Source organism: Vipera berus (assembly GCF_964194415.1).
Source record: "Vipera berus genome assembly, chromosome: 7".
Lineage (NCBI taxonomy): Eukaryota > Metazoa > Chordata > Lepidosauria > Squamata > Viperidae > Vipera > Vipera berus.
Window position 1 is genome coordinate 76,093,264 of NC_138209.1, and position 24,184 is coordinate 76,117,447.

A 24,184-nucleotide genomic window follows, 5' to 3' on the forward strand; every position below is an offset into this window, starting at 1 on the left:
GGAAGGGAAGAAAGGAGGGAGGGAGAAAGGAAGGGAGAGAGGGAGGGAGAGGCGCATGGAGGGAGGGAGAGAGGAAGGGAGGGAAGGAGAGAGGAAGGGCAGGAGGGGCGCGTGGAGGGAGGGATAGGGGAAGGGAAGGAAGGGGGGAAGGGAGCAGGTGATGAGAAAAAGAATCGACTGGATTGAGCCATAGGTTGGGTGTCACGGTGACCCTGTCAATTGAAGAGACAAGAGCGTGGGTGACACACCATGAGATTAGTGGAGATCAGGGGTGGAGTTAAAGGAGGCATCAGCTCAGAAACCTTCGTAGCCACAAAGGAACTAAGGCCAACCCCCTTGGATGCCATTGACCCTTATCTATTTTGTCTGGGTCCAAACTGTTCCTCTGAGAAGATTCTTGGGCATGGGCTTTAGTAATAACCCAGGAAATTGTCACTGAGGCCACTTGGAGGTTTGTCCACGTCCTCAGAGTCCAAATGGCTGAAAGGAGGCGAGTGACCAGCTCTCTGCAAGGAGTATAAATCCTCCCATTCCCCACCCTCCAGTCAGAGTGGAAGAAGCTTCTAGGATGGGAAGCAAAACCTCTTCAAAGAGAAAAACAAAGAAAGTCCAGTTGCCTCCTGAAAAAAAAAGCATCTTTGGGCCTGGATGGCTGCGAATCTCCATAGGAGATTTCTTCCGAGTTGTTTTTCTACCTTCTAGTCTAGCCTGCCGCTCTGCATTTTGCCGCTGGGGCCCCATCCAAGCCCCGGCCGAGTCCAGCCCTGCTTAGCTTTTTCCCACGCAGCCAAATGGGAAAATTGGAATTGCTCCGTGTATCTCTATCTCTTCCCTCCTAACTGCGAGCCTCCGCCTCTCCCTCCGGGGGCTTGTCGGGAAGGCCGCCCGCCCTCGCGCAGCGAACGCCCGGCCCTTCGCCCGGCCCGCCCCGGCCCCGATCGCGCCTCGCTTCTGCCGACGTGGCCGGGAGGGGAAGGCAGGGTGCAGGCAGGCAGCAGCTCGGCGGGGGTAAGAAGGCAGAATGGCTACCGGCAGTTTCCTCCTTTCCTTTCCTTCCCTTCCCTTCCCTTCTCGTCCCTCCTTTCCTTTCCTTTCCTTTCCTTTCCTTTCCTTTCCTTTCCTATCCTTTCCTTTCCTTTCCTTCCCTTCCCTTCCTTTCCTTTCCTTTCCTTTCCTTTCCTTTCCTTTCCTTTCCTTTCCTTTCCTTTCCTTTCCCTTCTCATCCCTCCTTTCCTTTCCTTTCCTTTCCTTTCCTTTCCTTTCCTTTCCTTTCCTTTCCTTTCCTTTCCTATCCTATCCTTTCCTTTCCTATCCTTTCCTTTCCTTTCCTTTCCTTCCTTTCCTTTCCTTTCCTTTCCTTTCCTATCCTATCCTTTCCTTTCCTTTCCTTTCCTTTCCTTTCCTTTCCTTTCCTTTCCTTTCCTATCCTTTCCTTTCCTTTCCTATCCTTTCCTTTCCTTTCCTTTCCTTTCCTTTCCTATCCTTTCCTATCCTTTCCTATCCTATCCTTTCCTTTCCTTTCCTTTCCTTTCCTTTCCTTTCCTTTCCTTTCCTTTCCTTTCCTTTCCTATCCTTTCCTTTCCTTTCCTTTCCTATCCTTTCCTTTCCTTTCCTTTCCTTTCCTTTCCTTTCCTTTCCTTTCCTATCCTTTCCTTTCCTATCCTTTCCTTTCCTATCCTTTCCTTTCCTTTCCTTTCCTTTCCTTTCCTTTCCTTTCCTTTCCTTTCCTTTCCTTTCCTTTCCTTTCCTTCCTTTCCTTTCCTTCCCTTCCCTTCCTTTCCTATCCTTTCCTTTCCTTTCCTTTCCTTTCCTTTCCTCTCCTTTCCTATCCGTTCCTTTCCTTTCCTTTCATTCCCTTCTCTTTCCTTTCCTTTCCTTTCCTCTCCTTTCATTCCCTTCTCTTTCCTTTCCTTTCCTTTCATTCCCTTCTCTTTCCTTTCCTTTCCTTTCCTCTCCTTTCCTATCCTTTCCTTTCCTATCCTTTCCTTTCCTTTCCTTTCCTTTCCTTTCCTATCCTTTCCTATCCTTTCCTTTCCTATCCTTTCCTTTCCTATCCTTTCCTTTCCTTTCCTTTCCTTTCCTTTCCTTTCCTTTCCTTTCCTTTCCTTTCCTTTCCTATCCTTTCCTTTCCTTTCCTTTCCTTTCCTTTCCTTTCCTTTCCTTTCCTTTCCTTTCCTTTCCTTTCCTTTCCTTCCCTTCCCTTCCCTTCCTTTCCTATCCTTTCCTTTCCTTTCCTTTCCTTTCCTCTCCTTTCCTATCCGTTCCTTTCCTTTCCTTTCATTCCCTTCTCCCTTTCCTTTCCTTTCCTCTCCTTTCCTATCCATTCCTTTCCTTTCCTTTCCTTTCATTCCCTTCTCTTTCCTTTCCTTTCCTTTCCTCTCCTTTCCTATCCGTTCCTTTCCTTTCCTTTCCTTTCATTCCCTTCTCTTTCCTTTCCTTTCCTTTCCTTTCCTTTCCTTTCCTTTCCTTTCCTTTCCTTTCCTTTCCTTTCCTTTCCTTTCCTTTCCTTTCCTTCCCTTCCCTTCCCTTCCCTTCCCTTTCCTTATTTTTTCTTTCCTTTCCTTCTTCTTCCTTTCCTTTTCCCTTTTCCCCTTCTCCCTTCTCCCTTTTTCTTTTTTAACAATTGAGGGCTCTTCACTTCTTCATTTCTGTCCCACTTGGCAGAAGCGCTCCCGGGGAAAGCCCACCCCACTGAAATGCAGAGGGAGGCAGATCTTTCTAACCTTTTCAGCCTTCACTGGGGAGGGAGGCCAAGGCCAGACACTCAAGAGTTGGGGGGGGGATTTGCTTTTTTTGGGGGGGGGAGGGCAAGGCCGAACCGGTCTCCCAAATGTGTTTGCCTGTGATGCGTGGGTAGGAAAGTCAGTTTGCCAAATCCTAGGAGTAAAACTCACACTGTAGGTTAGAGAGCGGGCGTGCAACTGAGCCGAGAGAAGAACTCGCCCGTGTGCACGCTTTATATTTTTCTATTATTTCCCAGGGGTGTTTTAAAAGCCGACCCCCTAACTTCATCAATTCACTTCTGAGCAGGCAGGTGTAGTGCAGAGTATCGAAGGCAGAGACCGAAATGAAACACCTCTAAGCAAGCAAGCAAGTTCTACCTGCCGTCATTTCCAAAGTTCTGGTTTTAGCAATAATAATAATAATAATAATAATAATAATAATAATAATAATAATAATAATAATAATAATAATACCTGTCTGGAATCTGCGTGGTTCTTCCTTCCCTTGGCCGTGTCTAGAAGTGGGGGTAGATATTTCCTCCTCATTCTGGAAGAGCTTCCCCTCAAAGTCAAGCTGGCTCCTTCCTTACCCAGCAACGCTTAATTACGTGTTAAATTAAGGTGACTTCTTTGTAGAAAATGTATACCAGATAGCCCAGGTCATTGGCAGCATATTTAGTTTTGGATAAATAAATAAATAAATAAATAGAATGGTTTTAAGGATAAATCTTGCCCTAAAATATCTTTTCTTCCATTAACATCAGGCAATTTAGCAAGTATTTTCTCCAAGAAGACAGTTGGCCAACCTCACTTAGGAGAGAAGATGAAGTGCTGCCAGTTGGGGTGCTACCACTGAGAAGGTCCTGCTCTTACTCCTCTGCTGTGAGCAGGGGGTTGGACTAGAAGACCTCCAAAGTCCCTTCTATCTCCTAGTCTAGTCTAGTCTAGTCTAGTCTAGTCTAGTCTAGTCTAGTCTAGTCTAGTCAAAGTCTACTCTACTCTACTCTACTCTATTCTATCCCATATTTTGTATTCTAGTCTAGTCTAGTCTATAGTCTGGTCTGGTCTGGTCTGGTCTGGTCTGGTCTGGTCTACTCTACTCTACTCTACTCTACTCTACTCTACTCTACTCTACTCTATTCTATTCTATTCTATTCTATTCTATTCTATTCTATTCTATTCTATTCTATTCTATATTCTCTTCCATTCCATTCCATTCCATTTCTCTATTCTGTTCTGTTCTGTTCTATTCTGTTCCGTTCTATTCTATTCTAAAATTACTGCTGAAGAGAAATGTAAAAACGTTCTAGTTTTCTTTGCTTTGAAAGTCTACTCTAACCAATTAGAACTATGTCACTACTTTTCTCCTCTTTTAGGACCCCAAAAATGTCAGAGAACCAAGGTGAGACGTTAACTCAAGAGAAAAATGAAGGCATATCGACATCTGAGCAGAACGTCTCAACATCCAACACAGCGGTCCATGATGAAAAGACGACAGAGGCATCACCGCAAGTTGGGGAATCTTCCGAAAGCCCCAACAAGGACTTGGAAGAGCAACAGGCATTACATTTGGAAGGTCCTTCAAACGGGCAGCCTTCCAGTGGAGAAGCAGCTAAGAGCGATGTGATTGAATGCAGTGACTCTATAAGCCTTGAACCAGAAGCTGGAGCTGAAGGACTGAACAAAGAAAGTGATTTGGTAAGAAATAATCTGGCCAGAATTCTTCGGTGCATTGACAAATAAAGTTTGCTTACTCATTTATTTGATCACTATCCTCCTTTTTCTTTAGAAAGTCAAGTTAGCATTTTTAGCATCCTAAAAATATTAGCATCCTCCATTTTTCGCCACAGCACCAACTCAACTCTTTAGTATAGTCAAAGGGAAAAGGCTTCCTATAAAGTTGACAATTTCAATTTCAGGATTTGCTTAGCTTGCTCAGACTCTCTTCCCCCACCCCACCCCAAAAAAGATCTTCCTGAAGGAAATCACACACACACACACACACACACACACACACACACAAACCCTCTTTCACATAGCACTGAAGTCATGCTAGACAAGGCGATATTATGAGTAAGAATATTAGCTAACTAGTAAACAAACCAGCAGACAAAATGAGTCAAATCTTAGGGTTTAAATCATTCTGGGTCTTCAACAGATGACAGCATTCAAAACATTGTGTGGAATGAATGGGTGGATGGATGGATTGTCAGGAGGGTGGATAGATAGATGGACGGTGGATGGATGGATGGATGGACAGTGGCTGGATGAATGGGTGACTGGATGGATGGGTGGCTGGATGGATAGATGGATGGATGGATGGATGGATGGATAGATAGATGGATAGATGATGGACAGTGGACAGACAGATGGATGGGTAGGTGAGTGGATGGATGGATGGATGGATGGATGGATGGGTGAATAGATGGAAGGGTGGGTGGGTGGGTGGATGAATGGATGGGTGGGTGGGTAGATGGACAGAGGATGGATGGATGGGTAGGTGAGTGAGTGAATGGATGGACGGATGTGTTAATAGATGGAAGGGTGGGTGGATGGATGAGTGGATAGATGGACAGTGGATGGACAGATGGGTGGGTGGGTGAGTAGATGGATGGATGGATGGATGGATGGGTGAGTGAATAGATGGAAGGGTGGATGGATGGGTGGGTAGATAGATAGATGGACAGTGGACGGATGGATGGGTGGCTGGCTGGTGCATAGATACATGGTGGATGGATGGATGGATTTTGATTCCTAATGTCCACATAAAGAGATGTTCTCCATGATGATCTATCCCTAACCTTCTAAAGGCACACCTGTTGCCATTCTAACGGAGCACTCTGTGGGACCTGGAAGATGCTTTGTTTAAAATGTTGATTGCATAGTTTCTAACTGAAAACAGTTACTACAGTTTGAATAGAGTATATGTAGCTCAGGGCTGAATTGTGATGTCCTTAGTGCACTCTGAACTTGGCCGAAGGACCAACATTTTACCTGCTTCATGCTGCATATGCTTTTATTATTAATTTCTTCCAATGCACATAGCAATATTTAACAAATACAAATGGTTTTCTGTTTCTGTAACTTTTTTTTTTGTAGGCTTCAGTATCCAAAGGAAAAGGATGGAGCACTTGGGGGTCCTGGAGCAAATCTTTTCTTTCAACTGCATCTGCCACAGTTGTTAAGTATATCACAACGTTCTTATTTGGCCATTTGTTCTTACGTAATGAAGTTCAAAAAGCAGATCGGTGCAATTAATAAAACATGACGGGTGGCTGACGTTGATCTGAAGCAGGGTCTTCAAACGTGGCCCTTTGATGACTTGTGGACTTCAACTCCCAGAATTCCTCAGCCAGGCACGCTGGCTGAGGGATTCTGGGAGTTGAAGTCCACGAGTCGTATAAGAGGGCCAAGTTTGAAGACCTCTGATCTGAAGGAACTAAAAACTCTGGTGACTTTGGGCCCAAGTTGGCTAAAGAAGTAGTTACCGCCGTGGCGTTATTTGTAGATCAGTTCAAGACGATGAAAATCAGGTTTTCTTAATAGTAGAAGCAGCAATGGAAAGGGGGAATATAAGGTTTGGGTCCAAATTGAATTAAACACAAATGAGCGGAGATTAGAAGGATATGCTGCGACAGGATTGAAATCCAATTCCATCTGATGGGAACAGAGCGTTGGTGTGAGAAGTATCAGGGGTGAATGGCCAGGTTTAAATCAAATCACTCAGTAAAGGCTTCATATTGGGATGCTCAAAATGCATTAACTATTGGAATACTCAAAATGTTTTGCCAGAGTGTAATCTCCGTGAAATGGTCTCAGCAGCTTTCACCGGTAACATTGGCCCTTCGGTGGCTCTCCTGCTGATTGAATTTTCCATAGAGTTTTAGGATCAAATACACGTAGAGCGGCTGCATATAAAATATGCAGCTCGTCCTCAATTTAGGACCACCACGGAGCCCAAAATATCCGTTGTTAAATAAGCTTTGCCCCATTTATGGAACCATCTTCCGGTCGAGCTCCGGATGGCACCCGATCTCCGCTCCTTCCGGCGCGATCTTAAAACCCATCTCTTTAAACAAGCTGGCCTGGCCTGATGGGACGGGGTGGGATTTTTATAAATGAACTTCAATTTTAATTTGTATTAATTTTATGGGCATTGTTTAATCACGTTTTAATAATTTTAACTTTTGTATCTAGTTTTTATGTATTGCCCTGTTCACCGCCCTGAGTCCTCCGGGAGAAGGGCGGTATATAAATTAAATTAATAAATAATAAATAAATAAAATTTTCTTGTGAATCCCTGCAGTGGTTAAGTTAGTAACACGGTTGTTAAGTTGAATCTGGCTTCCCCCATTTGTCAGAAGGTTGCAAAAGGGAGTCAGGTCACACACACACACACACACACACACACGGGACACAGCAACGGTCATAAATATGAACCGGTTGCCAAGCACCTGAATTTTGAACAAAGGCCCTAAGTCTGAAAAATAAAGTCACAAATCACTTTTTTCGGTGCCGTTGTAACTTTGAACGGTCGGTAAATGAACTGTTGTAAGTCAAGGGCTACCTGTCCTTGTTCCGTGTCAGGTCAAGGATTAACAGCAGTTAAAGAAAAAGCCGGCATTCTACGAATTCGTACCCCTTCGTCGGCATCTTCAGAGGGCGGACGTCCAGAAACATCTGAAAACAGCGTCGCAGGTTTCCGTCTTTCTCAAGTGATCTGTCTAAAAACTCTTTTTTTTTTCCTCCTGAAATTGGTGAGCATGTTCTTACTGGATTTTTTTCCATCGGTGTCTCCCTTTAAGAGGTGGAAGAGGATCCTCAGCAGAGTTTGGAAGAGAACGTGGACTTATCCTCCTCTCCTTCGGGATCCCGTGGAGTGCTGTCCACCATCACGACAGCTGTGCAGAATACCGTAAGGATTTCTAGCGATAAAATAAGAGGAAGGATAGTAGCAACTGTGAGAGGGATCTCGGAGTCCTAGTGGACCATCGCTTAAATCGGAGCCAGCAAGTGTGCTGCAGCTGCCAAAAAAGCCAACACAGTGCTAGGCTGCATTAACAGAGGGATAGAATCGAGATCACGTGAAGGGTTAATCCCGCTTTACAAGGCCTTGGTAAGGCCACACTTGGAATACGGCATCCAGTTTTGGTCACCACGATGTAAAAAAAAGATGTTGAGACTCTAGAAAGAGTCCAGAGAAGAGCAACAAAGATGATCAGGGGACTGGAGCCTAAAACATATAAGGAACGGTTGCTGGAATTGGGTAGGTCTAGTTTAATGAAGAGAAGGGAGAGGGGTGACAGGATAGCAGTGTTCCAGTATCTCAGGGGCTGCCACAAAGAAGAAGGAGTCAAGCTATTCTCCAAAGCCCCTGAAGGCAGGACAAGAAGCAACGGATGGAAACTAATCAAAGAGAGAAAAATACATTCATAAATTGCAAATTCAGTGTTCCTGTACCAGTCTCCCAAATAGGGCATTTTCCAAAGATGTTCCACTTGAGTTCCCATAATTCCCAGCCAATCCAAACATGCCCGTTCGCAACTAGAAATTATGGATGGTAATTCATGCTCCCGGGAAAGCATTCCTGAGAAAATAAGTGCTATCTAGCTTTGTAACTGCCTAATAGAGGGGTCTTCAAACTTGGCCCTTGTATGACTTGTGGACTTCAACTCCCAGAATTCCTCAGCCAGCGGGAGTTGAAGTCCACAAGTCATAAAAAGGCCAACTTTGAAGACCCCTGGCTTAATATAACAGAACCCCTTAAAAAGACATATTATTAAAATTAATGGGCTTTACTTATTCACAAGTAAATATATTGATCAACGCGAGCGTTCTGCTCTATTTTATGCAGGGTAAAAGTGTCTTAACTGGCGGACTTGATGCTTTGGAGTTTATCGGCAAGAAAACCATGAATGTTCTAGCAGAAGGTGATCCTGGATTCAAGAAAACCAAAATTCTGATGGAACGGACTGTTTCTTTATCTCAGGTGAAACAGGCACACAGTGATTATCATCATAAACAGTGATTTAGCAAGATTTTTCTAATTTAGTCCCGTCTAGATAAGTTGGTACTACTTCATCCTGATTGGACAGGATGCTGGTGGGAGATCCTGGACCAGGGGGGTCTTCAAACTTGGCCCTTCTATGACTGGTGGACTTCAACTCCCAGAATTCCTCAAGTCGGTCATTTTGATGAAACTGTGGGCATGGATCCAGACCAGGGGTCTTCAAACTTGGCCCTTTTATGACTGGTGGACTTCAACTACCAGAATTCCTCAGTCGGCCATTTTGATGAAAGTGTGGGCTTGGATCCAGACCAGGGGTCTTCAAACTTGGCCCTTTTATGACTGGTGGACTTCAACTCCCAGAATTCCTCAGTCGGCCATTTTGATGAAAGTGTGGGCTTGGATCCAGACCAGGGGTCTTCAAAGTTGGCCCTTTAATGACTGGTGGACTTCAGCTCCCAGAATTCCTCAGCCAGGCACATGTGAAGTGGTTGTTTTCTTTTCCCGGTGTACAGATCTTACATTTCCCCTATGTTACACAGCTCGTAAATCAGAACTGGCCCCACCACTCTATATTTCCACAGCTGCTGCGGGAAGCCAAAGAGAAAGAAAAGCAAAGACTTGCCCAGCACGTCACGATGGAGCCCACAGCACATTATGGGGTGCTTTTCGATGAATTTCAGGGTTTGTCTCATCTAGAAGCTTTGGAGATTCTGTCCAATGAAAGCGAAGTCAAGGTAAGGTCAACGAGGTGCGCAAATCAAGAGAACATGCTATATCACAACTATGATGAAATAGTCTGCCCGAAATATAATATCTGGTATTGTAATATTTTTTTTCCAGGTAAAATCATATTTGGCATCTCTTGAGGGAGAAGAACTAGAAGCAGCAAAAAATGTGTTAATTGCTATTAAGGCAGTCTTCCTTTCTCAAGACACAGAAAATCAAGACAAAGAAATAAAAAAAGGTAGTTGTTGAATGACTTATCAAAGGAGGGTTGGCTCAGGAATTCTGGGAGATGAAGTCCACAAGTCATAAAAGGGCCATAGTTCCCCACCTCTGTATTAAAGGATCTACTTATTGATTCCAAACTATGGAGCAGGGGTCTTCAAACGTGACCCTTTTGTGACTTGTGGACTTCAACTCCCAGAATTCCTCGGGCAGCGTGCCTGGCTGAGGAATTCTGGGAGTTGAAGTCCACAAGTCTTCAAAGGGCCACGTTTGAAGACCCCTACTATGGAGCATATGCTGTGTAAGATACGAGCAGCTGGATCCCAAAACTAGTTCCGCTGAAGCACTTTCTATTGAAAATACTACTTTTTAAAAATTAAGAGTGCTTTCCCAGTCAGTGCTTTTCTGTGTTTCTCCTTCTCTTCTCAATGTCGCGAAATTAGTGGGTGCTTTTTATTTGTTAAGTTTTGTTCTCATTAGGAAATGAAACGTCAGCATAAGCTAGCCTTGTCTTACTTGCTGAGTGAGAAGATGTATTTTAATTTTCCTTCCGCATGCAACGGAATCGGACACCACCTCCACGGTGGAAAGTAAACTATCATGGAAATTATAAGTTATCCTGTTCAGTTAGGACACAGAGGAGAACAGTGCCCAGTAAATTAGAATACAGAAATTGGAAGGGACCTTGGAGGTCTTCTAGTGCAGCCCCCTACTCAAGCAGGAGACCTACACCATTTCAGACAAGTGACTGTCCAATCTCTTCTTAAAACACTCCAGTGATGGAGCACCCACAGTTTCTGAAGGCAACTTCCATTCCACTGGTTCACTGTTCTTATTTGTCCTTGTGGTAAGGACTAAAATTGCTTCTAAGTCAGAAGTAGACACTATTGGGTACCAAAAAGAAAGAAAGAAAAATGGATACAGGACAGAAATGCTATTTGTTTGCTAAAGTCTGAGCGAGGAAGAAGGAGAGAAAAAAAAAGATATTAGAATCCCTTTCTTTAGGAACAAAAACAATGTATTTTTTCCTCTCAATTTAACTCTTTTCCCCTTGATTATTGCCACAGGTGCAGGAGATGAGTTTATTACAACGCTAACAGAATTGCTATTTGAGCTACACATCGCTGCTACCCCTGACAAGCTTAACAAGGTGGGGGAACGCTATTTATTGGATTTTTAAAGATATTGCTTATTGGTTAGCTCAGGGCAACGATCCTTCGTGGCATCTTAATTTTTAAAAAAACATAAAATGGGGCGAGAGAACAGTAGCAAGAATTGTATTTGCCCAACATTGGAAAAATGAAAAGTTACCAACTGAAGAAGTACTAATTAGAAGAAAACTCTAGAGTGTGCAGAAACGGATAGATTGACTTTAAAGATTAAAGAGAAAGAAGACTCGGTGTACTTTAGAACATGGGATAATTTCTATCAGTGGCTACAAAAACAAGTCAAGAGAGAAAGGAACGTGGTGTGTAACTTTGAATATATGCTAGCAAGAAGGCGGCTATTGAGTGATTAAATAATAATAATAATAATAATAATAATAATAATAATAATAATAATAATAATAATAATAATAATAATAATAATAATAATAATAATAATAATAAGAAGAAGAAGAAGAAGAAGAAGAAGAAGAAGAAGAAGAAGTAGTTGGAAGGGACCTTGGAGGTCATATAGTCCAACCCACTGCTCAGGCAGGAAACCCTATACCATTTCAGACAAATGGCTGTCCAGTCTCTTCTTAAAAACTTCCAGTGTTGGAGCATCCACAGCTTCTGGAGGCAGGTTGTTCTACTGGTTAGTTGTTCTAACTGTCAGGAAGTTTCTCCTTAGTTCTAGGTTGCTTCTCTCCTTGACTAGTTTCCATCCATTGCTTCTTGTCCTGCTTTCAGCTGCTTTGGAGAATAGCTTGGCTCCCTCTTCTTTGTGGCATATTGTTTATGATAATTAACTAGATCTATTACTGTTTGTTAAACACATGAACCCAGACATGCTGTTTGCTAAATATTGAAAATGTCATTTGGAAAAACCCCAACCCCAACCTCAATCCCAACCCTAGCCCAAATCCCAACCCTAGCCCAAATCCCAACCCTAATCCCAACCCCACCTTATTCCTAACCCTATCAAAACTAAAAAAATCTATATAAGAAAAAAGAAATGGGGCAAGAGCAGGCAGCATCAGTATCCTTAATTAGCAACTCTGAACACATAGGAGAAAGAGACAGGGACGGAGGGAAATATGGGAACGCCTCTGTAAATTCTCAGGAAGTCTCATTTTGCACAACTAAGACACGGAACTGTGGACAGAGCAGTTCTTCGCCATGTTGTCAGAGGCCAATTCTGATGCAGCAAAAGACTGTGGAATAATTTGGCCTATCATTTGGAATATCAAAGCTGGAGGTTCATCTTCCAAATTACTCAGAGCCAAAGGAGTGATGACAAACGGCAAGGTTAGGAATGGAAATCTATATGGGGAAGGATTTCCATTAGAAATTCTGCCAATGCAACAGTGTAATGGCTTGGAAACACAGTGACTTGGATGGGTGGTTGAGCGGTTGAGTTGTCGGTTATCGGTGATTGGGTGGTTGAATCCATGAACCTGTCAACGCTGCTAACGTCGGATGTTTTTGTGTTGACAACAGATGGAGATGCAGCCATTTTTTTTCTTTTTTGCTTTTAGAGTTAGATGATTCTGGGGGGCGGGGGGGGGATAGAATGTGCATGAGAGTTTAGCTAGACATAACAATAGTGAACCTAGTGTGAGAACCAAGGTTATTGAAATAAGACGTGAGAAAGAATTGACGGGCTGGAGAGCTGGAGGGGAAGCCCGCTCTTCAAACTAATTGGGGAATGTGCTTTATGACTGTTAACTGGAGGAGGGAATTGTGCTTTGATACTATGTGCTCTGAGGGGAACTCAGATTTTGGCTTCGACTGTGTTAGTGCCCGATGCTATGCTACTCGAATAAAGATTTTTTAAGGTAAACAATGCTTGTTCTTTGAAGAGTTTCATCTGTCGCAACAGTGACAGAACAAATGAATCAATGAATGTAGCCAACCATCTCACATGTGACTCGGGGGTATTTTCTGCCAGGAAATTAAGAGCTGCTTTATGTTGGAATCCACATGTGCCATTCTGAAGCGGTGCATTTCCACAATAGAATAATAACTCTCTGCCATTTTTGATGGTGGTTGTATATAGAATAGAGCTGGAAGGGACCTTGGAGGTCTTCTAGTCCAGCCCCCCCCCACTTAAGCAGGAGAACCTACACCACCTCAGACAGGTGAATGTCTAGTCCAGGGGTAGGCAACCTTGGCTCTTTTATGACTCGTGGACTTCAACTCCCAGAATTCCTGAGCCAGCTGTGCTGGCTCAGGAATTCTGAGAGTTGAAGTCCACGAGTCATAAAAGAGCCAAGGTTGCCTACCCCTGGTCTAGTCTTTTCTTAAAGATCTCCAGTGATGGGGCGCCCACGATTTCTGAAGCTGTCCCACCAGTGGATTGTCCTCACTGTCAGGAAGTTTCTCCTTAAATCCAGGTTGCTTCTCTCCTTGATCAGCTTCCAACCATTATGTTGCAGGCCAGAAAGAAGGCCTACGTTACCTTAGAAGCAGCAAGGCTCTCCGCATGCGGAGACCTGGAAGAGAACCCACCAGGCCAAGTTAAAGAGGTGGATGATGAAATTGTAGAAATGCAAGTCACCGAAGAAAAATCTCAGGTGGGAGAATCTGAAAAGACAGAAGCAAAAACAACCAAAACTGTAGAGGTGAGTGGTGACCAGGCCTTTGTTTGACTACTGTCAATTGAGGGTGGTGTAGGGATTCCTGCAGTGTGCAGGCCGCTGGACCTGAGGACGTTCCCAACTCTATGATTTTGTGAACTAGGAAACACCTTAGAGCAGGGATGTCCAGTCTTGGTGATTTGAAGACTTGTGGACTCCCAGAATTCCCAGCCAGCCGTGCAAATTGTCTGTCCTTCTCCTTGTTGGCTGGGGAATTCTGGGAGTTGACGTCCACAGGTCTTAAAGTTACTAAGGTTGGGCAACTCTGATTTAGAACAGAGCTTAGACCAGGGGTAGGCAACCTTGGCTCTTTTATGACTCGTGGACTTCAACTGCCAGAATTCCTGAGCCAGCATGGCTAAGCATGGAAACCTCTCCCTTTCCCCTCAGCATGGCTGGCTCAGGAATTCTGGGAGTTGAAGTCCACGAGTCATAAAAGGGCCAAGTTTGAAGACCCCTGGTTTAGTATATAGTCCAGGGGTAGGCCACCTTGGCTCTTTTATGACTGGTGGACTTCAACTGCCAGAATTCCTGAGCCAGCATGGCTAAGCGTGGAAACCTCTCCCTTTCCCCTCAGCATGGCTGGCTCAGGAATTCTGGGAGTTGAAGTCCACGAGTCATAAAAGGGCCAAGTTTGAAGACCCCTGGTTTAGTATATAGTCCAGGGGTAGGCCACCTTGGCTCTTTTATGACTGGTGGACTTCAACTGCCAGAATTCCTGAGCCAGCATGGCTAAGCATGGAAACCTCTCCCTTTCCCCTTAGCATGGCTGGCTCAGGAATTCTGGGAGTTGAAGTCCACAAGTCATAAAGCGGCCTAGGCCTAGGCCAGGGGTAGGCAACCTTGGCTCTTTTATCACTCATGAACTTCAACTCCCAGAATTCCTGAGCCAGCATGGCTAAGCATGGAAACCTCTCCCTTTCCCCTCAGCATGGCTGGCTCAGGAATTCTGGGAATTGAAGTCCATGAGTCATAAAAGAGCCAAGGTTGCCTACCCCTGGCTTAGACAAACTGAGCACTGTGGTAAAGAGGACAATGAGGTATTAAGGACAGACTGTACCAGATTATGATAGGGCCAAGGTTTTCCATTGACGATTTTCTTGGCTTTCCAAACTTTGATATTATTTCACAAGCCTACAGTACAGCTTTTATTTGTTTTCCACTGGAGATAACAAGGAACTCTCTCTTTTATTTTTGATATGGCAGTCTAAATTTCAGGAATTGGGTGGGGGGAGAAAAAAAGGGAATATCAAAATATCCACCTTCATGACATTAAAAGAGAATGTCGAAACATCAAGATGGCATCCATGACGGTGGGATCAAAGTGTGTGCCCCCTTTTTTTAAACAAACATCACAATATATTTAGAAAAACCAGGTTGATCCCATGTTCACGGACTCCATCTTGATTTTTTGATACCCTCTTCAGATGTCACGAAAAATGGAATGTTTAAGATCCTTTTTTTTTTTTGCACTTCCTGAAATTCTGTTCGCCATATCAAAAATGTCTACCAGCCCACCAGGCTTTTAACTCTTGCCTCTTGATCCTATAATGTCTTGGAAACTTTTCAAACTTTATTTTTCAATATTGACATCTAATAAAATCCATTGCTCATGTTTTGCATTGGGGGCAATGCTTTGTAATGTTATCAAGTACTAGAGCAATTCCATCAGCAGAAAACTTCTGAGTTCCTCATCCAAAGCCATCTAAATCTGACTTCTGAAGTTTTCATTTAGTAGGTTAGGCTTAGAATACAAATAGTGAAACCAGGGATTTAGTAATAATAGGAGCAGAATTTTCTCTTATTGCTGACAAAGTCCAATACTTCCTATTACAAGGAACCAAGGTGCTGCTTATTTTAACCTGTATAACTGATGATATTTTCTGTATATTTCTCTCCTACACGTACAATCTGTAGCATCTGTGCTAATCCGTAAAAATTTCCTTCTTTCTAGGAACTCTACATGTTGTCCATTGAAAGCCTGGCCGAAGTAACAGCCCGTTGCATTGAACAACTTCATAAATTAGCAGAATTAATTCTCCATGGACAAGAAATTGAAAAGCCCGCCTTGGACCAAGCTCGAGGTTTAACAAAGTGAATATATTTTCATTTGCTGTTTTTTTTCTGTTCAAGGGCTACTGCTCGTTCATCCATCCATCCATCCATCCATTCATCATAATATTTTCATTTTTCTTGGGGGTGCAATGTTACACAGTCACACAAGTTCCACCTGGTGGTGAGGCTTTATAACAGGGGTCATCAAACTTGGCAACTTTAAGACGTGTAGACTTCAACTCCCAGAATTCCTTAGCCAGCCAGCCTGGCTGGCTGAGGAATTCTGGGAGTTGAAGTCCACACGTCTTAAAATTGCCAAGTTTGAAGACCCCTGCTTTATGACATTGTGTTGGCTACAACCCAGAGGCAGCAAGGAACTTCTGCAGCTGTTATTGCCTCTGTGACATTACAGGTAATTCTGGTTTAGCAACTGCCTTGTTCAGTGACCGTTGGCAGTCAACAGCGGTGATGTAAAGCAATTCTGCAACCAATCCTCACACTTAACAACCTTTGACGATCTGTTAAAGAAGGCTAAAGTGAGATCATTAAGCCCAGTCACAGTTTTAATTTAGCGACCGCTTTACTGAATGACCAAGTTGCTGGCCTCATTTGTCGTTGTTAAATGAGGACGACCTATAGATGTAGGCCACTGACTTTCCTTTAAAAAAAAAAGATCCTAATTTTAAGAGTGGCTAAAATTATGGAAAGTAGCGAAGTCTTTCAAGATTTCACCCCTTACCTCTTTAGACGATGTTTTAACTTTAGGTTTGCAATGTTTGAAAATTATTCTTTATGATTTAGATTATTTGGGGGGGGCAACAGCAATGAATCAAAAGGCAAAGCTGCGTTCCACCAAAAAAAGTGCTGTTGTGTGTGATATGTATCACATGCTGACCCATAAAAGTGGAATATTTATGCAAATTTATGTAAATATGTTATATGCCTGAGAAAATATAACAGTACAGCATCTTAGGGGCAATCGAGGAGACCCGAAATCATTGGTAGCCTCATATAGCAATGAACAAGGACACACATTCAAGTTTGCAGCAACTAAGATTGTTGGATGAGCAGGGACAAAAATAGCCAAGGAAGAGTTTGAAGCCTGGGAAACAGGCCCTTTGTCAGTCAACAGGAGTGCTGATTTATCACCAGCTTATCAAGTTCTTAGATGACAAGGGGTGGGCAGCACAGGCAAATGACAGCCAATGACTTAATAGCCAGCCATTAACCCACTCCAATCAGGCACATACAACAGGCACCATAGAAATACCACACATGGAACAGTACACACTGTACTAGAGAGAACTTACCTGAGGATGGGCTCCAGCAGAAGTCCGAAAGCTTGGAAGACTAAACTAGAATAGAGCAGAGCAGAGCAGAGCAGAACAGAACAGAACAGAACAGAACAGAACAGAATAGAATAATAGAATAGAGAAGAATAGAATTAGAATAGAATAGAGAAATGAAGAATAGAATAGAATAGAATAGAATAGAATAGAATAGAATAGAATAGAATAGAATAGAATAGAATAGAATAGAATAGAATAGAATAGAATAGAATAGAATAGAATAGAATAGAATAGAAAATATGTAAAGGAATAGAAAATATGGAATGGAATGGAATAGAATAGAATAGAATAGAATAGAATAGAATAGAATAGAATAGAATAGAATAGAATAGAATAGAATAGAATAGAATAGAATAGAAAATATGTAAAGGAATAGAAAATATGGAATGGAATGGAATGGAATAGAATAGAATAGAAAATAGAATAGAATAGAATAGAATAGAATAGAATAGAATAGAATAGAATAGAATAGAATAGAATAGAATAGAATAGAATAGAATAGAATAGAATAGATATTGGGGGGAAAAATTAGAATAGAATAGAATAGAATAGAATAGAATAGAATAGAATAGAATAGAATAGAATAGAATAGAAAATAGAATAGAAAATAGAATAGAATAGAATAGAATAGAATAGAATAGAATAGAATAGAATAGAATAGAATAGAAAATAGAATAGAGTAGAGTAGAGTAGAGTAGAGTAGAGTAGAGTAGAGTAGAATAGAATAGAATAGAATAGAATAGAATAGAATAGAATAGAATAGAATAGAATAGAATAGAATAGAATAGAATAGAATAACAGAGTTGGAAGGGACCTTGGAGGTCTTCTAGTTCAGCCCCCTGTTCAGGCAGGAAATCCTATACCATTTAAGACAAATGGTTGTCCAATCTCTTCTTTAAAACTTCCAGTGTTGGAGGATTCACATTAACTTCTGGAGGCAAATTGTGAATAATAATGAATTGGCAATCATCTAGAGCGTAGTGAAATTTGGACTGAAATATTCAAGAATATGCTGATTAGGATGGACAAATACTCTATTTCCATTATGTTTTCAACAGTTTAACACATACGATGTGTAACGAAGTGTCATCCCTATCAAAACAATTTTCTGATGTTTTGACTTTGGTGGCGGTAAGTTATTACACAGTTTCATATATTTATTACTTCATGTGTTATTCTTTAACTAAGTGAGAGAATGAGTGAACAAATAGGGACATTTAAACGGTATCTCTAATCAGCATCTAATACACATTAGGGTTAGCTCACCATGAGCTCGGAGAGCAAAATGGATATGGCTAACAAATTGGGAGTGCTTGGGTATGGTTAGGAGGACACTGACTTTTCTAGCCTGCCCTATGTATGTTTCCTGGTAAAATACACGGGAAAATCCCACTGGAGGAAAATTTCACTTAGGCATATAACATATTTCTCACAGAACCACTGGCCAAAAAAAAAGTTCATGTATTTTTAATCATATATATTGTAGCTTTTAAGTGATATGACTTGGTTTTTCTCCACTCCATTCATCAAGTGCTGATAATTGCCAAGTTTTATAGCCAACGGCTTTATTTCATACTCATATTCCACCATAGCAGTAACGGGAGGATTCAGAATAATTGATTCTTACCTTTATAATTAAACTCCTCACGTTGCAGGCAAATCTGTGACAGTTGCATGCAGATGAATTTCAGAGTATATCGCAGTAGCACTTAGATTTATATACCGCTTCACAGTGCTTTACGGCCCTCTCTAAGCGGTTTACGGAGTCAGCATTTTGCCCTCCCTCCCTCCAACAATCTGGGTCCTCATTTTACAGAGCTGGAAAGGATGGGAAGCTGAGTCAAAGTTGAGCTGGTGAGAATCGAACTGCTGAATTGCTAGCAGCTGGCAGTCAGCAGAAGTAGCCTGCAGTACTGCATTCTGACCACTGTGTCACCATAGCGAAAGGAAGGAAGGGAGGGAGGGAAGGAAGGAAAGAAGGAAGGAAGGAAGGAAGGAAGGAAGGAAGGAAGGAAGGAAGGAAGGAAGGAAGGAAGGAAGGAAGGAAAAAGAGGGGAGGGAGTGAGGAAGGGAGAGAGAAAGAGAAAGGAAGGAAGGAAGGAAGGAAGGAAGAGAGAGAGAGAGAAAGAAAGAGAAAGAAAGAAAGAAAGAAAGAAAGAAAGAAAGAAAGAAAGAAAGAAAGAAAGAAAGAAAGAAAGAAAGAAAGAAAAGAAAGAAAGAAAGAAAGAAAGAAAGAAAGAAAGAAAGAAAGAGAGAGGCAGGGAGCGGGGAGGGAAGGAATGAATAACAATAGCACTTAGACGTGTTTGCAGCCCTCTCTAGTCAGAAGTGGTCCTTCTCTGCAAATAAAGGGAGAAAGTCTACATAGAATAATAGCAGATATTATGGACTTTCCGGAAAAGCAGTGGGTGCACTGTGTGATATGTATGACGTGATATACGTTTGCGTGGCTGTTTGTAATTCACTGTATGGATTTTAATTCAATGAGTAGACGCATCAAAATCACCTATATTCTGCGGGGGTCCTTGGTGCTCTCTGAAGCTCTGAGATTGACTGGTTCCCTTGCAGATGTTTCAATGATGCAACTAGGGAACATCATCCATGTAGAAGGGAATGGGGTGTGTTTGCTGTTTATATACTAGTGCAGGGGTCTTCAAACTTGCCCCTTGTATGACTTGTGGACCTCAACTCCCAGAATTCCTCAGCCAGGCATGCCTGGCTGAGGAATTCTGGGAGTTGAGGTCCACAAGTCATACAAGGGGCAAGTTTGAAGACCCCTGCACTAGTGGCTTGCCCTGACAGTGTTGGCGGGAATGAAGTCTTGACAGTCCCTTGATTAGGCTGTTGTTCACTGTTAAAGCTTGTTTGTTTGACTTAGTAGTTCCTTGATTGGGACATTGTTTACATCTTGATTGTGGATATGGTATTAAACTTATTAATTTCTGCTTATCCCGCCAACCCTGACACTGTTCATTGGCAGTGACTATTTCACACTGTGAGTTGGAAGTATGTGGTTTTGTTTTTTTAAATCCCATATGCAATTAAACTGTCCATACTACTAGATTCAGGTTCTTTGGAAAATTTCTAACTACTTTTTAGTTTTAAAATCGGCGCGTTAGCTCCAATTCTGCCAGATTATCAGGGTTAACGAAAAGTTAACATTTGATAGCTGGTGAACGAACGCAAAGCGTGTTTCCGCGTAAGAGGAAACCAATATTTTCCATTAATCAGAATTTCAGGCGGGTGACATTTTCTCGCTGCTGCGAGAGCCTTCGTAACTTTCTCCATGCTTTCCTTTAAACAGAGCGACAAAAAAGCTGAAATCCTCAACCCAATGGTTAATAGTGTGCTATCAGAGGTAAGTAAGGCCAATATTTGCTTTACATAAGGAGCTGTCTGTTTGGCTGTCTGTTTCTAATCTGCATTGATACCCTATGAAAAGCCAGAAAATGTAATAGCACCACAAAGCAAGAGAAGAAATAATGGATGGAAACTCATCAAAGAGAGGAGCAACCTGGGATTAAGAACAAATTTCCTGACAGTTAGAACAATTAATCAGTGGAATAACTTTGCCTTCAGAAATTGTGGGTGCTCCATCACTGGAGGTTTTTAAGAAGAGACGGGATAGCCATTTATCAGAAATAGTCTTAAGTTTCCTGTGAGAGCAAGGGGTTGGACTAGAAGACCTCCAAGGTCCCTTCCAGCTCTATTCTGATTAGTATTATCATCGGGACACCTCAATTTCGTTTAATTGTATAGAACAGAACATAGACTAATAGAGGTGGAAGGGACCTTGGAGGTCTTCTAGTCCAGCCCCCTGCTCAAGCAGGAAATGCTATACCATTTCAGGCAAATGGTTGTCCAGTCTCTTCTTAAAAACTTCCAGTGTTGGAGCATTCACAGCTTCTGGAGGCAGGTTGTTCCACCGATTACCGGTAATTGTTCTCGCTGTCAGGAAATTCCTCCTTAGTTCTAGCTTGCTTCTCTCCTTGATTAGTTTCTATCCGTTGCTTCTTGTCCTGCTTTCAGGTGCTTTGGAGAACAGCTTGACTTCCTCTTCTTTGGGGCAACCCCTGAAAGACTGGAATACTGCTATCATGTCACCCCTCCTCCTTCTTTTCATTAGACTAAAAAGGTCAAGGTTCCCCCGCACATGCGTGCTAGTCGTTTCCGACTCTAGGGACCGGTGCTCATCTCCATTTCAAAGCCGAAGAGCCAGCGCTTGTCCGAGGACGTCTCCATGGTCATGTGGCCGGCATGACTAGACGCCAAAGGCGCACGGAACACTGTTACCTTCCCACCGTAGTGGTCCCTATTTTTCTACATGCATTTTTACGTGCTTTCGAACTGCTAGGTTGGCAGAAGCTGGGACGAGTAACAGGCGCTCACTCTGTTACGCGGCACTCGGGATTCGACCCGCCAAACTGCCGACCTTCTGATCGACAAGCTCAGCGTCCCAACCCACTGAGCCACCGCGTCCCACTTTCATTAGACTAGACATGCCCAATTCCTGAAAACCCTTCCTGTATGTTGCATAAGCAGCACTATTTTGTACGCTCATCGGTCATCTGCAGAAGCTTCGCGATTGCAATCCAGCATTTTCAAGAATATTTCAAGGGCTTGGGAGAGGATGGATTGGCAAGAAGCTTTAGAGCACAGCCAATCCATTCCCTTTGCTGATCAAATGAGCAAAACATCCTGAGCTGCCGTTAGTTACAGTGGGAGAATTGGGATAACGTGGCCCCTTCCATAAATAATATGGTTATAGGTAGCCCTTGTCTCACAACAATTCCTATAGTGACCGTTCGTTTTTACGACAGCATTGAAAAAAGTGACTTAACGGCCGTTGCCGCCTCCCGGTGGCCACATGATCAAAATTCGGAGGCTTAGCTACCGACTCTTATTTATGACGGTTGCAGAGTCCTGGGGTCACGTGGTCCCTTTTGGCAAGCTTCAGAGAAGCCAAGTCAATGGGGAAGCGAACCCAGTTGAGCCAAAATTTTCTGTTTGTGACACAGAAGAAGAGAGACATTCGTTAAGGGTGTTTCGCCCCGCTTTACGACTTTCCTTGCCAGGTTTGTTAAGCGAATCACTGCAGTTGTCAAAATAGCAACCCGGTTGTTGGCTTCCCCGTTGACTTTGCTATCAGAAGGTCACAAAAAGGGATCACGTGATCCCCCAGGGGACACTGCAGATGTAAAAAAATACATGTCAGTTGTCAAGGGTCCAAATTTTGTTCACATGACCAGGGGGGACCCTGAGACAGTTGTGCGGGTGAAAAAGGGTGAAAACTAAACTGACTTTGTAAGGATGCTCGGGCAAGCATTGTGGTTTTCGTTAATCTAACACAGGGATGTCCAAGCTTGGCAACTTTTAAGATTTGTGGAGTTCAACTCCCAGAAAAATGGTCCTCAGTTACTTTTTTCAGCGCTGTTGGAACTTTGAACAATCACTAAACAAAAGATTGTAAGTCGGCAACTCCCTGTACACTTTCCATCTTTGAAAGTAAGGTTGTATTTTCAGCAAATACGATCATTTGTGATGCTAGCTTTATTGAAGAGGAACTAATGAGCCTCTTGTTGCGGGTGAAGAAGGAGAGTGCAAGAGTGGGCTTGAAACTCAACATCAAGCAAACCAAGATCATGGCATCTGGCCCTCTCAATTCCTGGCAAATAGATGGGGAAGAAATGGAGGTGGTGACAGATTTTATTTTCCTGGGCTCCAAGATCACCGCAGACAGGGACTGCAGCCAAGAAATTAAAAGATGCTTGCTCCTGGGGAGGAAAGCCATGGCAAATCTAGACAGCACACTAAAAAGCAGAGACGTCACCCTGTCAACAAAAGTGCGTATAGTCAAGGCTATGGTCTTCCCAGTTGCAATGTATGGCAGTGAAAGTTGGACCATAAAAAAGGCTGAGCGCCAAAGTATTGAGGCCTTTGAACTATGGTGCTGGAGAAGACTCCTGCGAGTCTCTTGGACTGCAAGACAATCGAACTGGTCAGTCCTAGAGGAAATCAACCCTGGCTGCTCTTTAGAAGGCCAGATCCTGAAGTTGAAACTCAGATACTTTGGCCACCTAATGAGAAGGAAGGACTCGCTGGAGAAGAGCCTCATGCTGGGAAAGGTGGAGGGCAAGAGAAGAAGGGGATGGAGTCACTGAAGCAGTAGGCGTGAGCCTAAATGGACTCCAGAAGATGGTAGAGGACAGGAAGGCCTGGAGGAACGTTGTCCATGGGGTCGCGATGGGTCGGACACAACTTCAAACTAACAACAACAACACTTACTTTCCACTTAGTACGGCTACGCCTACTGAACTCCTTGGAGCTGACATGCTAGCCACAAAGTTCCACTGCCGGGCCTGTGGATCCCACCTTTGTACCGTATTCAGGTAGACACGACTTCGCAACTAACAACAACAAAGCTTTATTGAAAGCAGATCCCCCTGACTTCTCTGTAAGAGCTCACAAAATACGCTACACTTTGCTAATAATATCTTTCTTTCTTTCTTTCTTTTCTTGTTAGGGCTGCAACAGCACTGTGTATATCCAAGACGCTTTCCAGTTGTTGCTTCCGGTTCTTCAGATCTCACACATCCAAATCCATTGTTTGAAAACACAACAGGGACTGCCTCTCAACTAGCCATCAATTTAATTTCTGATGGGCACAAATATCAATATCCAAATGCAGTGTAAGCCATTCTGGAGTCTTTCAAAGGACGCTAAACGCTGGCTTTGCACGGAAAGTTACTGAATCACATTTTCAACCCAAATGAACTATTTAAGTGTGTTCGTATCAGCAAGGGGGAAAACGACTTCATCTTTCTTGTAGTAATTTAAGGTTTATTTTGGTTTTATTGGTGCATATTCACCTTGGATATATTACTAAATATTTTAGATTTTGTTTTGGAAAAAAAAAGTTGTCTTTTTTTTTGGTCCTTATGCTTAAAGATTTTAATCAAGCAAATTGAGGCAGCCAGAAAGACGAAATTATTGACTGATTTTGCTGTGATCCTAATATGAAAATGTAAACATGTAGGGAAGAGAACCAAGGATATAATAGAGGAATGGACCTTATTTCTAACTCTGCTTCTAGCATTAGGTCTTATTTCTGATACTGAGTCCATTTTCCATTGGTGGGCCTTCAATCCTCTCACTAGCCGAAATGTTTACTTGCCTTAGCAATATTATGAATTATTGCAAGTCGGCTTTTTGTAGGCTTACATCATAAAGTCTTAAGCCAAAAAGCAGTAAATTCTTTAAACAAACGATTACATCTTAGCCCCTACCCAATCAATTAGACCATCTGTTTTTGCTC

At 42.7% G+C, this 24,184-nt stretch overlaps 1 protein-coding gene across 3 annotated transcripts; it reads left to right on the forward strand.

Annotated features, from left to right (window-relative positions):
• Nucleotides 1–793: 793 nt before the first annotated feature.
• On the forward strand, nucleotides 794–23,935 carry FAM114A1 (family with sequence similarity 114 member A1). 3 transcript variants are annotated; one of them, XM_081332738.1, is made up of 15 exons: nucleotides 825–1,008; nucleotides 3,488–3,638; nucleotides 4,100–4,421; nucleotides 5,823–5,903; nucleotides 7,310–7,421; nucleotides 7,529–7,638; nucleotides 8,578–8,712; nucleotides 9,315–9,467; nucleotides 9,574–9,697; nucleotides 10,749–10,831; nucleotides 13,265–13,450; nucleotides 15,420–15,559; nucleotides 17,928–18,000; nucleotides 20,174–20,227; nucleotides 23,393–23,935. In XM_081332738.1, exons 3-15 carry the CDS (start codon nucleotides 4,110–4,112, stop codon nucleotides 23,507–23,509), a joined length of 1,680 nt encoding a protein of 559 aa, XP_081188864.1. In that variant the 5' UTR covers nucleotides 825–1,008; nucleotides 3,488–3,638; nucleotides 4,100–4,109; the 3' UTR covers nucleotides 23,510–23,935. The 3 variants fall into 3 exon arrangements, with proteins under 3 accessions (XP_081188863.1, XP_081188865.1, XP_081188864.1); XM_081332737.1 differs by lacking the exon at nucleotides 3,488–3,638 and having other exon boundaries at nucleotides 794–1,008; nucleotides 23,393–23,934; XM_081332739.1 differs by lacking the exons at nucleotides 3,488–3,638; nucleotides 7,310–7,421 and having other exon boundaries at nucleotides 794–1,008; nucleotides 7,528–7,638.
• Nucleotides 23,936–24,184: the final 249 nt, after the last annotated feature.